This window comes from Poeciliopsis prolifica, unplaced genomic scaffold, assembly GCF_027474105.1.
Source record: "Poeciliopsis prolifica strain line A6 unplaced genomic scaffold, Auburn_PproV2 SCAFFOLD002, whole genome shotgun sequence".
Classification (NCBI taxonomy): Eukaryota; Metazoa; Chordata; class Actinopteri; order Cyprinodontiformes; family Poeciliidae; genus Poeciliopsis; species Poeciliopsis prolifica.
In genome coordinates, this window is record NW_026562377.1 from 20,040,785 (window position 1) to 20,055,362 (window position 14,578).

Here is a 14,578-nt window from a genome sequence, read left to right on the forward strand (position 1 = left end):
AAAACACCAGGAAGATGATAAACAAGCCGCTCTCGCCGTCTCACTAACCTGGGATTAGTTTCATGTTTTGCATTAAAACATACTCGAGCACATCAATGTTTCGGACGTCTATGCAGGTGGTTTTTGTTTTCCTTAGAGCGAAAACTGTAATAAAACAGACGTAATGGAAAAAAGATTGAGCTTTTGATCAAATGCTATTATTTCAGTGCTTTTATTATCATCCACTGTCCAACAATACATTACTAACCTCCCAATTTAAGGTTGGCCTGCTCTAGAACGTGCTTATAATTTCCATTAAAGTAGAAATTGTTTTTCAGAAAGGACACGCAACGTCCGACAAAGTGCTTCAGTCAAGAGTTTTATTGTAAATTTACACAGTTCTTCACCTGAAAGTAAGACAATGACAAACGAAGCCAACATTTCTTCAATAAATACTTAGTGAGAATATTTTTTGGCATGATGGCAGATGGAAGTAAGAAGCACACCGTCAAAATACATAATACTGCTTCCTCAGGCTGGAGTAACTCTGTTTAGTTCATCTTGCACAGCACCACCTAGTGGCAACCGCTAAAATGTGTTTCCTGACCTCGCTGTGCGGTTCATGTGGGCTTCTTGAAGTTAGCGGCGGCCGCGTTCCTGCCTGGCAGGGATCTTCGCTCTGACTCCACGATCGACCCAGCGGGCTGATCCATGGACTTGAAAGGCTTCTGAAATGAATCCCTCACGGCGGGAGAGAAGAGCAACAAGTGACTTTGAAAGTACTCCTACAACATAAAACGAAACGGATTCAGAAAAAGTGCCCACAAAAAAAAAAAAAAAGAAGAAAAAAAAAAAACAGAAGACAATGGAGCGAGATAAAGAAAAAGAAGAAGCTGGCTTTGAAAGGGAGCTGCGTGGGAAATAAAAGTGCACTGGTGGCGTGATGAAGAGGAGGAGGAGGGTGAGTGTCTTCAGGCTGAGCGTCACAGGCTTTGACAGCACTGCAGTTTGTTGCCTCTCTGGCCGTCGGTCGTCGGCGGGACGCTTATGTCTACAACGTTGTTGCCCGGAGACTCGTCGTGCGCGGATCTGTCGGCTATCTGCTTCTGTGACACGATGCGGTAAATTTCTGGAGATGGAAGAAAAGTAATAAAAGAAAAAAACAGAAATTAAAAAAAATGATGTAATGCTCATGTTTGGGAAAGACCACCAGAGGCAAGAGTACATTTCAGGAATTTCTTAGCACTTTCCTTAGTTGTGAAAATATTTTAGGGCTGCAACTAAATATTATTTTAGCTATCGAAAACTTTGACAAGACTAAAACATGACATTCTGCAGACTTTTTTTTAATCCAAAATGCAAAGTGTATATAATTTTTTTCCATGTTTGGTGTAATTATGCTCTGAATATGTTGGTGGTTTTTTCCAGAAAATGGCCATCCCTTGATTAATTAATACAGTTAACGATTAATCGATTGCTAAATTAGTTGAAGATTATTTCAATAAACGATTCATTACAAATAATCTGATTCTTCGTTCCACTCAGGACAAAAAAACACTGGCGCTTTTGTTTTGAACGACACTTCAAGGTAATAAAGTCGTCTTTTTACCAAATGAAGAGGCAGAGGATTAGAGGATGACGATCAGAAAGCTTTACCTCGGACACATTCACATCTGACTTATCAAACCATATTCTGCTTTTCTATCTCCTTTTTTCTGTTCTTGGCTATCTTCACTGCAGCAGAACCTGATCACCCACTGAAAGCATCTCATGCATTATTAATCACAAAATAGACCTTGGGGGGAGAAAACGCTTGAGAAGTTGATGAGAAAATACTTCAACTGAGTTTTCTCCTCAGCAAAGATTGATACAGCCCGATGTTGAACCTGCTTATCTCTGCCTTTTCAAATCGCTTTGCCTTGCTGAATGAGTAAAACCTCCTTTAGTCGGACATGTAAATGTATGTCACATTTATACTTGGTGAAATTCAAATATGTCAGATTCTGTTTTCCTTTAATTTACTCTCAATCCTTCTGGACACAAATCTGCAGAGTCTTGCTTCTCCCACCTGTTAAAATGTTCTTGAACGCCTCTTCCACGTTTGTTGAGTCCAGCGCCGACGTCTCGATGAACGACAGGGTGTTCTTTTCTGACGCAGGGAGAGAGAAAGAGGGGGACATTTTTTGAAATACCTCTGCGCGGCTCGGTCGTGCCGCCGCGGCACTCGCCGTCATTTACCCGCAAACGCCCGAGCCTCGTCGGTGGGCACGGCCCTGAGGTGGCGCAGGTCGCTCTTGTTCCCCACCAGCATGATGACGATGTTGTTGTCGGCGTGGTCCCTCAGCTCCTTCAGCCAGCGCTCCACGTTCTCGTACGTCAGGTGCTTGGCGATGTCGTAGACCAGCAGCGCTCCGACCGCACCCCGGTAGTACCTGGCGAGGGGGCAGAGTCAGCTTCTATCTTTGGAGGGTCTGAGGGGGTTTGTCAAGCCAAGCGCTGTGATTATTGTAACCGAGGCAACACTCACGCTGAGGTGATTGCTCTGTAGCGCTCCTGTCCCGCTGTGTCCCAGATCTGAGCCTTTATCGTCTTTCCGTCCACCTGGATGCTGCGGGTGGCGAACTCCACCCCGATGGTGCTCTTGCTCTCCAGGTTGAACTCATTCCGGGTGAAACGGGACAGCAGGTTACTCTTCCCCACGCCCGAATCTCCGATAAGGACAACTGGAAGTGAAACATAAAGGGGGGGTGAGGATGTTTTAGGACTTATATAGCAGCGATTCATGTCTGCGACGTCAACTAATTTCCTTTAACTCGGTTTTAAAGGCAGTTTTATTTCAGTCGTATAGAACGTACCCCTTCCTCATATGTTGCTGTGTACTGCTGGTCAGCTGGTTGAAAAATGGCCACTGCACATTTCCAACTCTTACAAGGAAGATCAACTTAGAAACATAGAAACATTTTTAGTCATCACATTTAAGACTTTTCCTGGTTGATGCCAACTTCCTTTGAGGTCTGATTGATCGGCCGATTCTGACTTTTTTATTTTATGGACCTGAACGCATAAAAGAGAGAGAGAGAGAAAAAAAAAACGAGCTGCAGGCTCTTTTATAGAGGATTTAAAGAGGAGCGGCCAAAGCAAAGGAGGTGGATGGGCTGTGCTTGTCGACACCTGATGATGTCATTGGGGACAGGTTACTGTCAGATATTGTTGCTGCTGTGCAGATTGAGCTGTCAGCGTGCCATGATGGTCATAAGACAGCAGCAGTCATAAATCAACAGTGTGTTCAGTCAGAGGCTGAAACACTGACTGCTACTGGAGAGCCTTGCAAGCTACAGATTCTCTTTAAAAAAAAAAATCAAACTTTTTAGACAATTGTTTTTATTTTTTGTGGTAATGCAAGGACACGTTTACTCAAGGTGAAAGCCAAACACCGCCTGAGCTGGAAGCACACGGTGCCTTTTCCAAGTGAAAGTGCCGGAAAGGGATCGTTATCAAACTCTGGCCTGTTGGGAATCAGGCAGGAAGGAGCTGCCAAAAGCCTGCACTCCGAGAAATCTGACTCAACGCTTTCTCAAGACTTCTGTTCCTGTGTCATCCTGACGAGTCATCAGTATCCTGAAGCCAGGGTCCAAACAGCTGCAGCAGACCGGGGCCCCTTTGACTGCTGCATATTAATAATGCACTGGCGAGAGGCAAGCTTCACTGTAAAAGAAAAAAAAAAGCCTTCATTTGAGTTTTTGAATAAACAAAGATGTGGGTTTGCAGCATAAACTGCACATGTTTGCAGAAAACTGGACTTGCAGGAGAAGTGACACAGATTTAGTGATGTGGACTGATAAGATCCGGCTCCGTTTGGTGGAGAAAGGAGCTTGTAGTCATCAGACTGACAGAGAAGCAGCTGATTGGAAAGTACCTGTGATCACAGGTAACTAGAAACCTGACAGAAAAAAGAACAACAATGGAGTTTCCTCTTTCTTCCTTTGATAGGGAGTGAGTTTCCTCCCTCGGGGATCAAGTGTCCAACAAAGCAGCTCTTAAAAGACAAACAAAAACCCAGGATTTAGAAGATGAAGCCATGTGGGCGTCGGAATAAGATTAAAAGCCCAGTCTAGTTGAGACAGACGATGACAAAGTTTTAAACGCAGCCAGTGGGTTTTATTTTCTCCTGACCACCAGCCTGCAGGACAACACGCTCTGGTTTCTCCAAAACGCGCTGAAAACAAAGAGTCAGACGTGAACACTAAGACGAGCCCTGCCACACCTAAAGCGCCTGAGAATAAGGGATGTATCGAAACAGGGGAAGTGAGTCAACGGGCAACGAAAACAGCTCGGCTAGCGACCGTTAGCCGACGTTCACCAGCGACGTTAGCGCAGCTAGCGTGCTAGCTTCGAGAGAAGCCTAGAAATGACGCCGACGTCCCGTCTGTTCCGCTCACCTTTGAACAAGAAGTCGTACTCGTCGTCTCTGTTCCCCATTTCTGATGCTCAGGTAGCTCCAGGAGAGAGCGGCGACGCGAGAAAACAGTTCCCCGCTCTGAACAGGGTGGCGGTGCGCCGAATCAGGAGGAGACGAGGCGCACGTTGCGTAAGAGGAGCAGAAACGCTACGTGACGTACCGCTACGCAGCTTCTGCAGGTGGGAGGAAATACGTGAAAAATAATTATATAAATAAATAATAATAATAATAATAAATATCCCAATCTGGTCCGTTTGACAACATACAGAGTTTCAGAAGCAAATCCTCCTGAGAAACATTAGATTGTGTGTCTGGCATTAGCCTGAGAGCTATTTATGTGTAGAGTTAATTACTTTGCTAAAAAATTATTCATCAGAGAGCAAATCATTGCAGCGCTGTGAACACCAATTACTTCCCTTAAAATGTGGGAGATTTTTTTTTTACACAGGACCGACAGGGAATCAGACTTTGGAGGATTGAAGTGAATCAGAAACTAAACCCTCACCATATCTATTGTAAGAATCTAAATTATATAGCACATGACTTGCTTAGAGAAAGCTCCAGTCCATTTTATGAGTGATGCAACATGCATGCTGTTTCATGCATGGATGCATTTTCATGCATTTTAAAAAAAAAATGCGTTTCACTAAATACTATTGAGATTTGCCTTCTTTTCTCCATACTTTAACCCCACAGTGATGTAAATTTAACAGGACTGCAGTGAACGTGACACAGAAGAATAAATGCAAGAAAGATTCAAAAAACAAATCAGGATATAGTAGGACATCTGTTACTTCTTCCTCAGGAGCAGGGATAGAGCAGGTTTATGAATCCTTTTTCCATTCATCCATCATAACAAGGTTGTATGGGAACCCAAGAGGGATTTAATGTAGGGTCTCTTGCCCATTGCAATTATTGTCATCTCAGGAGAGACAGAGTAGAGAGGGGAGGCTTTTCTTTTCCTTATTATTTTTAAGCACTCAGTGGAGTTAGTTGATTAGCTGAGCTGCCCATACTTTGGGGCTCCCAAGGATTTACACAAACCTAAAGCATAAACCTAAACTACCAATGAACTACTAGAGCTCAATGAATGTGGTAGAAAGTGCCAAATACATACTCTTAATTACAAAAAATAATAAACAAATTTTGCTGCTGTTGGAAATCGTGGTGCTTCATACCTCATCTGAGCTCTGCTGTAATTGAAATGCTTAAAAATGACACTTTGCTTTTCAGCTGTAAGGCCCATCCAGATAAAGTTTAAAGAACATGGAGGATGAGAGATGAAGCCGGGCTCCAGAGAGCAGCACACCGCTGCAAATTCAACCCTAACTCGGTGTGGTTGCACGTCCCACAGTGAGAAAGTGAGAAACATAACATGTGTAGCTGCAGATAAACCTCACTGACAGTGAGTCATTAGCTGGATCCAAACTAATCACCGCTCTAAGAGTGAGTAGCAAACTGGACTTTGGACAAAACGTGCTGGCATTATTCATCTGGCACAGCAGCTTTATTAAGGGTAATCCGGTACTGTTTATGTCTGCACATTCCTATGAATCGTGCAGTGATATGAAAGGCTCTCATGCAGCAAATCAGCCTGTACAACGATTGCTTCATGTGTTTATTATGTTCGTTCAACTAAATCACAGCACCAATAACTAGAACCTTCACATAACTACAGTTTTTGAAATAAGGACATTCAAATTGTGTTTTTCCCCCCTCTTTGTATGTTATTACATCAAAACTCACTTCATATTTACTTTTTAGGTTTTGCAAAAATATGAAACATAGAAGGAGTTTATATAGTAAATACTTTAGTAAGTGTGCAATATTTTCTTGTGGAAAAATGTGAGTTTGTAAAGATAAATATTGTACGTTGGTGAGGAAATCCCCAGTTAAATGCAGCAAATTTATAAAAACATATTTGATCCACCTCAGCCCTAATTATTATTATCATTTCACAACTTCATAAGCATTGAGAAAAATGATGAAGACGCAGCCACCGGAAATTAAAACAATAGTCAAGAAAAGGAAGTCGTGAATCCAGTCCAATTTTGTGTCTTAAAAAAGTAATTTAATTTAATATGTAAATTTAATCAATTAATATCTGCCATTTATACACTTTTTAAAAAGATAAGTTTATCAAAACAACCTGCTAGAGAAACTGAACTTCAAAGTCTCAGTGTTGAATTAAATGTTGCTTTTTTACAGTGAACTTTAAGCAAAACAATCAAAAACACGTCTCGGTTTCCGAGTCGTGTCAAATTTCCAATCCAGGAATACTGAGTCACACAAGAGTCAGAATTCCTGTAGCCTATGACGTGTGACTTTTTAAGAATTCATTTTAAAAAGAAAATATAAATTTAAGAAAAATTAATATTGCAATATTTTAAAAAAGGATCACTTTGGAGAACTTATAATTGATGATATGATATATAATATAATTTTGCAACAAAAAAAAAATTTCTTCTAAAGATTTTGACACATCTGTACAAGTGGATACCAACACCTTTGTTCTTTTAAGCCATTTTGGAAACACATTGACCTCTAAACCTCCAGGTTTACCGTAAAGCTTGCTTTTCTTGTCCCTGCTATTTTAAATTTCAAAAATTCCTTCGAGCTCCTTCCTGGTTTCTGGGTTTGGCGCAGGTACTTTCCAGCTGTGAGCACGCGCAGGCCTGCGTCAGATCCAGTCCCACCTGTGGATATGCTCGAAACGCCCCGCCCCTTTTCGCACATTTGCCCAATCAGCAACGAACTGCTGATCGTTTTGGGTTGTTTTTTTTCTTCACAGACCGAGCTGCTGCTGCTTTAATATGCAATGAGCAGCAGAGCGGGCCGCTAAAACACGAAGTGTAGTTCTAACGTGAGGATCAAAGTTTCATTTGATCTGCAGGGAGATCCTTTATTAGTATTATTATTCTTTGTACTGCTGCAAGAATCTACCTGTTTAGTGATGGCAAGACGAAATGGGAGGAAGAAGAACCAGCTGCCAGACCTTTACTATGAGGGTTACATGGAGAAGAGGTCCTTCAAAGATAAGGTAGACCATGCATTTCTGTTTATCTACTCATTTTTGTTTGTTTCATTAGTTTTTTCAAAGATAAATAATCCTTTTAAAACTGCACACACCCAACTAAGAGGCTAGAGTTGTGACTGCATAGTTGTCACAACTATGTCAGCATCACCACAAACCAATTGTGGTAATATAAGAATGAACTTGTGCCTAACCTCAATTACCTGTTTTAATTGGATGTTGATTATGTTATAAAAATGAGACACAATGCTTGGAAAGGACAGTCTGTGTGTGTTTGGGTGCAGGACAGCAGCATGTACTTTGCGGCTTTTGTGCTTTTTTTTTGTTCACTGAAAATTGGATGAAGTTCAGCAACCTTTAGTTGGATGCATGACTTACGAAAAATCTCTGCAGAAGAGCCGACAACACGTTCTTTTATGTGTTATAACCATTTTATGGGAACCCCCCCCCCACACACACACACACAAAAAACAAAAACATTGAATGAGTAAAAAAATGTGTATTAACGGTTTGGACCTGCAACTGGAAATCGGTTATGGCCAGGAAAAGCCGGATTGGTGCATCACTAGCTGAAATACATCTTTTCTTGTTATTACTATTACAAATAAATGTTTGATATTACAAAATGACGCAGCAAGTGTATGAAAGTTTGATTATCTGTGAGGAAAGCTGCATATGATAATTGAACTTTTCTGCGGAGTTGGGTGTCCAATTGGTCCGATGGCTTGTCCGTCTGCTCTGTGTGGTGCAAAAATTGGAGCAAACCAAACACTGACTGGATATTAAAGGGTCAAACAGGCGACACGAGCTCTAAACTCAACCAAACCTGAGGCCAGTTTGATTGAGGATGGTAATCTGCTCTTCCCAAAAATGACCTGGAAAGTTTGACCTCACATCTCTGGGTTTAATCTCACTGTTCTGTTGACGAGGTTGCATGATTTGGATTAGGTCCAGGCAGTTCTACCTAATTACTGTTATTTATATGACACATAGTTTCTGACGTTGACTCATAAACACCAATCTAGATAGCTACTTCCTTGTTGCTGTTTATATTGTTTATCATCTTCTTTATCATCTTCTTCTTTGTTTTCCACATTTTCTTTCTGCTCAGAGTCAAAATGTTTTCGCTGTTGGTTTCACGCCATGTGAGTTTTTTATTGAGCTCGTCTCCTTGTGTGTTTGCGCAGACGTCTCGGAAACTGTGGACCTGCTTGTGTGGGAAAACACTTTTTTTCTACAATGACAAAAGAGACGATGATGTGAGTCTTCTCGGGGATATGTTCTAATAAACCCCCCCAGATTGGTCTGTTATTCATTGCTCTTTGCGTGTGTCATCAGTACTTAGAGAAGCTGGATCTGTGTGAAGTGGTCTCGGTGACGGACGACAGCAGCGTGGATCCCAACTTGGATGCGGCCAGATTCAACGTTGAGATGACGCAGGAAAGCATCAAATTTACTGTGAGTGGATTTGTGCAGAACAACTCCTCCTGTTATTTAGCTTGTTCAGATTCACTTTCTTTCAAAATGTATCTGAATATTTGTGACGACTTCTTTCTTCTTTTCTGCAGGCCCCAAATGCAGAATCTCGGGAACTTTGGAAGGGATTTATCGAGTCTGTGGCTAAGGTCTGTCCTCTGGTCATTGTTCACATTTCACCATTTTGTGTTCCTCCCACTCCCACACGCACACACACACACGCACACGTGGTTCAAATATGAAATCGTGTCTCCCTGCAGCTGGAGTTACCCCTCACCTTGAACCTGCTGCCGGGTCAGATCCACATGCTGAGAGAGACGATCCAAAAGGAGAAGGAGAGGCTAACAAATTCAGAACCGAAACCGAGTCCTCCTGCTGCTGTCAAAACAGAAATGCCTGCGTGAGTCTCACTGGAGTAAACCACTTCTAAAGGTAGATGAACAAATGAGTGAGGGAGTGAGGTTTGCTTGTGCTTCGATGCAGCTGCTACTACGAGGTGCCTTATCTGGAGGCTGAGCTGCTGCTGGAGAGAGAAGCCAGCAAAGGAAACCTGCTGCTGAGACCCGGGAAGCAGAAGGGCTCCTTCGCCATAACCACCAGACAGGATCTTGACGGGTAAACAAACACGTTGTTACAACAGCCACAGCCAGATTTCCCCTCCACATAAATTTCCAGCTGCGGCGCACAGTCGACTGTGTTGTCTGTTGTTGGTTAAAATGCAAAATTTTCTCCTCTAGTGTTGATTTTTTTATTATTAGTATTAATCAGTTCATCGGTCTCTCTTTCAGACCGATTTTCCGTCACTATCGAGTACTTCCAAAACCAGAGGGAGGCTTCTACATTGCTGTCAACAAACCTGTGAGTATCGATCATATTAAATTGTCACCACATAGAAATAATTGTTCAAATATTGTTTCCCTTTTGTGCAGTCCGACAAGCGTCTGAATACAAACAATGCAGCATCTTGAAAAAAAAAAGAATCTTTTAAGGTTACAACCAAAATAATTATTGTGGTTTTTTTTTTTCAGATTGCAAAGTGGTGCAGTGGAAGTAAAGTTATACATTGGTTTTTATTGTTGTAGATTTACAGGTAACTGTAAACCCTTTATTCCTCAAATGAATAAAGGAAGGAAGACGGTTTAGATCAGAGCATATGTTTATAGGGCTCAGTCAAAGTTTAGACCTGAATCCAGTTCTTAAAACAGTTTTTTATTAACGAGTTGCAAAAATACCGGCCTTCAAATGTACAAAACTGCACGACTTTTTAGACCTTGGCCCCGAGAGTCTTACAGCTGGGGCCACAATACAAATTCACTCCTCGCTTTTCAGCTTTTTATTTGTAAAAACAGATGAAAAGCCAAATCAAACACAATGGAGTTCTCTTTTACAAAAAGAGGAGAAGGTTCAAGGAGTGTGACTCCACTTCCAAGTGATTCCAATTGCATTTGTTTACGGTAATAAAACCTCAGTCAAACCTGATGCACTGGATAGCTGCAGCTTTTTATGACTTTGTCATAATAATGAGTGAATGAATGAGTTGGTTTATGAAAATTCTGACCAAGCAGGAGGCGACTGCCAGTAAAGGTTGAGGTGGCTGCCAAAATGTTGCATAAATGAAAGACGTCGATGAATGATGTTTCGCTTTAACAAGAAAAAGTTATGAAACGTGGCTTTAAACTCAGCTTTCCAAAGTTTGTGACCTGCTCTGCAGACGCTGCGCTTTTGTTTCCTTATTGGATTGAATTGCTTTACAGCGGTTAAGGGCGTTGCTCTTTGTGCAGGTGCACTTCGACTCGCTGCATGACGTGGTCACCTACATGTTGGAAAAAACTGATGGATCTTTCACTCCCCTCAACATCGAGGCTCATTACGACAAGAACATCTGTATGTTAAACCGATTTTCTATTCTTTCCTCCCAAACACGCACATACTCTATTTGTTTTTATTCAACTAAGTATTTGTGATCAAATTGTGAACATCCTTCCTCCTCCAGCTTTCGTTGCATGTGATAATGAAAACGGTGAGAGGACCCAGCAGCCTTTGCTGCCACCAGAGAATCCTAATCCAGGTACTGTCCTTCAATGGATTGTTTTTCCAACCTTGAGAATCAGCAAAAAGAGAAAGTCCTCTCATGTTTCAGTCCCGTTCTTTTGATTCCGACCAGCTACAGCAGTTTCAGAAAAAATTAGTTCTCGCAGACATGAGAGAACTCCCCTAAAGGTTGTTGATTTAGAAAAATAAATCCATCTCGACCGTCACGCGGATTAACACATGGGTCACCGGAAGCAGCTCTGCGTCAGGCTCGTTATCAGCGAGGTTGTTCCATGACGGCGCTGAGGTTCTGTCCGCCTCACGCTCACCTGTCCGATGAAGCGTTCAGGGCCTGCGCCCATCACCTTTCAGTGACTTTTGTTCCTGACAAAAGTCGCTGATATTGTCACAAAGAAACGGACAAAGAGCAACAATAAACATGTGAGCTCTAAAAAATAAACAAAAACGAAGAGGAATTTGTTTCCGATAAGGATGAAAGAAAGAACGTAAACAGAGCCGCTTCCATCTAAAAGTAGCCATTCACTAATCTTACAATCAAAAACGTCAGTGGCCCTTATTGGACTTTTATTTGATGGACTAACGCATAACTGTGAACATCATTTTTTTCAGGGCCTTAGATTTTGGACTTTAACTAGGCCATTCTCACAGAATATTTTGAGTTCAGCTCAGGCTGTGTGCTTTGGATTATTGTGCGGCTCAGAACTGAAATCTCTAGCAGATTTCAACTGTATTTGGCTATGAATCTTACCATAGATTAGCTTCCCTGCAAAAAAAAAAAACAGTCTTGCTACAGACTCTCAGTTTGGTTGCTACGTGACAAAATGTACATTGGCAAGGCAATGTTTTTACATTTTAGAAATTTGGGGAAAAAGTTTTTTTTAGCTAGATTTTTTTCTTGTCATAGAATAGACAAAAAATGTCATAGATTAGTCATGATTTTTGACCAAGTTTTTCCAAGATCAATCATAAAATGATCCTGGATTACTAAACACTGTTAAGAGTTTGTCTCTGTCACTCCATTTTCATTCCTAATCTGAATTGCACGTTTTCTCTCTAGTTACTGGAAAAGCGAGGAATAATGAACCGGAACAAGTCAAAAATCTTCCTGCTGCTGATAAGCGTAAGTAGACCTGCCCTCAGTCATTCCATCCATCATTCCTGGCACCTGGCCCGCTTGTTTTCCGAAAATAAACCGGTGGGTCTTCATTTTTGCCCGCGTCTGTCGCTGACTAACGACCTGTGTTCAAACAGAGGAGAAAGCGTCTGTGACGGATGGCTGCTCCTCTGGCGAAACTCCACGTAAGTTCTTCCGTCTGATTGTTTCCACTCTGTAGAAAATACTTTCCTTTATCCGCCTGGACTCACAGCTCTGTCTTTCCTACATTACGTAACCAGCGGTACCAGAACCGAGGAAAATACCTCCACGTCCAGCACCACGAACATCTGTCTCAACTCAACCGGCTGCCAAACCTGCTTTCCCTACAAATGCTCCGGAGAAGCCCAAGATACTCTCAAATCCAGAAATGGAGAAGCAGAGTAAGTCCTTATTATGCGCCCAGTTACAAGTAGCCCTGTCACAATAACCATGATAGATCGACCCAGAAGTTATCGCGATAAACGATAACATTGTTGTTTTGAGACCATTTTCAAGCAAGAGCCCATTTCTACAGATCAATACACTTTCATTTCTGATGAACATTTACCACTGGAACTGGAAGACATTTTTAACACCCAAAATAAATAAAACAGAAACAACAAATAAAATTAATCATAAAACTGTCTTTCAAAATAAGGGCTGGTTGAGGCTAAAACACCAGACTGAAGACATCCATCCAGCAGAAAAGGAGAACAACAATAAATTGTACAAGTGAAAATGATCGAGTTTGTTTTAATTCATCATGCGATTAATTAATTCATCGATTATTGTGACACAATTACAAGCGCTGCATAAAAACACAGAACCAAAATTACTCCTATTTGCAAAATGCCAGAATGATGAGCAAGAATCTTTTTCTTTCCTTCAAAGTCAGAATTTAAATGAATAAAACTATATGAGTTGAATCAAATACTTTGAGTACCCACTGCTATATTTTTTTAGGGGGTTTGAACCACTTCAGCTACACCAGTTCACTCATGAGAGAAGCGTTGCAGCTGAACCAGGAGGAATATGTCGCTTTGCTGCCAGTTTTTCTTTTAATTCTTGCTGCTAATTTTCTGTGGGACAGAAGCCAAAGGTTTGTGATGGCCGCTCCCAATCACTCACTTTGTTGCCCTTCAGCGAGCTGCAACTAATTTGAGTGTTTCCTTGGGTTGTCGGTTTGGAAGACCCCGTCCCACCCAAGCTTTAATTTCCTGGCTTGAGATGTTTGTTTTTTCCTATTCCTATTTAGTGAAATGCAGCCAAATACCCACATAGTGCCACTATTTTCTCCAAATGTGGCCCTGGTCATCATCAGGAAATATTTCAAACTTGAATTTTATTTTATTAAATTTTATGTGGATATAAGACATGTTTCAGTGTGGATAATGACATTCAAAAATCTGAATTAATTACAGAAAACCAAAAAGCAAAACAAAAACATAATCATATTATGTTTCACTATTTGTCCAGGATCCAGGTGTAAGTACATTTATGAATTTAAAAAGGTTATGACAAAAATAATAAAAGTTATTTAAAAAAATCTAAGGATTATGTTGCACAGTTCTGCCATCTGAGCAAGTAGAATTTTAATAATCGTGCGATTAAGCCGATTCATCATCATTGAGGGAAAAAACGTTTTCATGCAGCATTTATCTGATTTCTACTGCAAATTAATCTGCACAGAGCTAAAAATCTGTTTGTTTTTTTTTATTATTTTTAGTTCTTCCCGCAGCTTTGTCAGAGCTGAAACTGAGGCTGGGGACCAAGACCAAGCTGCACGTTTAACGTCTTCTGCAGTCATCCTTGTGGACAGAAACACATTGGAGCAACAAGTAGAGCTGAGTGGAGCCACATGCAGATCTGTTCCTGCACGATATCAAACAGGATATCCTCCTCCTCCTCTTTCTCCTTCTCCTCCTCCTCGGTTGGCTGTCTGCAGTAAAGCCTCTCTGCAGATTAACACCGGATTGATTTGCCTCCTCTGGACATTTATTAGCAAATCAATCGACTGAAGATGGTTGGACAAATTATCTTCTCGTTTCTCTTGTTCATTTTGCACTTTAGCTATTGACTAAGCCGCCTCAGACTTTCCGTCAGTGTTTTTTTTTCCCCCTCTTACTCTTAGAATAAAATGATAAGCAATTTATTTGACGTAGTAAAAGTATGTAAAATGTACACAGTATTGTATTAATACTGTCTGGAATCAGTGTGACAGAAATAAGGGATGGGATTCTTATTTCAGTTTTTGTTTGTCTGTGAGTGTAAAGAGTAAAACTCTCATCAGCTTTCATAAGACAAACTTCTAGTATGTGCCATGCAACATATATATATTTTATATATATAGTGAATTAATCACTTGTATAGTCTGTAATCCATTTTCATATTTACATTATTTTCTTGTCATAGCTTCAACTTTTCTGTTGTCTGAAAAGAAAAT

General features: G+C 41.1%; 2 protein-coding genes across 2 annotated transcripts; one reads left to right on the forward strand and one right to left on the reverse strand.

Annotated features, from left to right (window-relative positions):
* Nucleotides 1-345: 345 nt before the first annotated feature.
* Nucleotides 346-7,053, reverse strand: LOC129370694 (ras-related protein Rab-11B). Its single transcript, XM_055046849.1, has 6 exons — nt 7,001-7,053; nt 4,419-4,611; nt 2,507-2,702; nt 2,218-2,411; nt 2,048-2,128; nt 346-1,108 (listed from the first exon to the last, which is right to left on the reverse strand). The coding sequence occupies exons 2-6, from the start codon at nt 4,456-4,458 to the stop codon at nt 963-965; spliced, it is 657 nt and encodes a 218-aa protein (XP_054902824.1). The 5' UTR covers nt 4,459-4,611; nt 7,001-7,053; the 3' UTR covers nt 346-962.
* A 175-nt stretch (nt 7,054-7,228) lies between these two features.
* On the forward strand, nt 7,229-14,578 carry LOC129370680 (signal-transducing adaptor protein 1-like). Its single transcript, XM_055046824.1, has 13 exons — nt 7,229-7,478; nt 8,660-8,731; nt 8,811-8,930; nt 9,041-9,097; nt 9,209-9,348; nt 9,432-9,563; nt 9,737-9,806; nt 10,730-10,832; nt 10,942-11,016; nt 12,058-12,120; nt 12,252-12,299; nt 12,396-12,536; nt 13,862-14,578. Exons 1-13 carry the CDS (start codon nt 7,392-7,394, stop codon nt 13,924-13,926), a joined length of 1,173 nt encoding a protein of 390 aa, XP_054902799.1. The 5' UTR covers nt 7,229-7,391; the 3' UTR covers nt 13,927-14,578.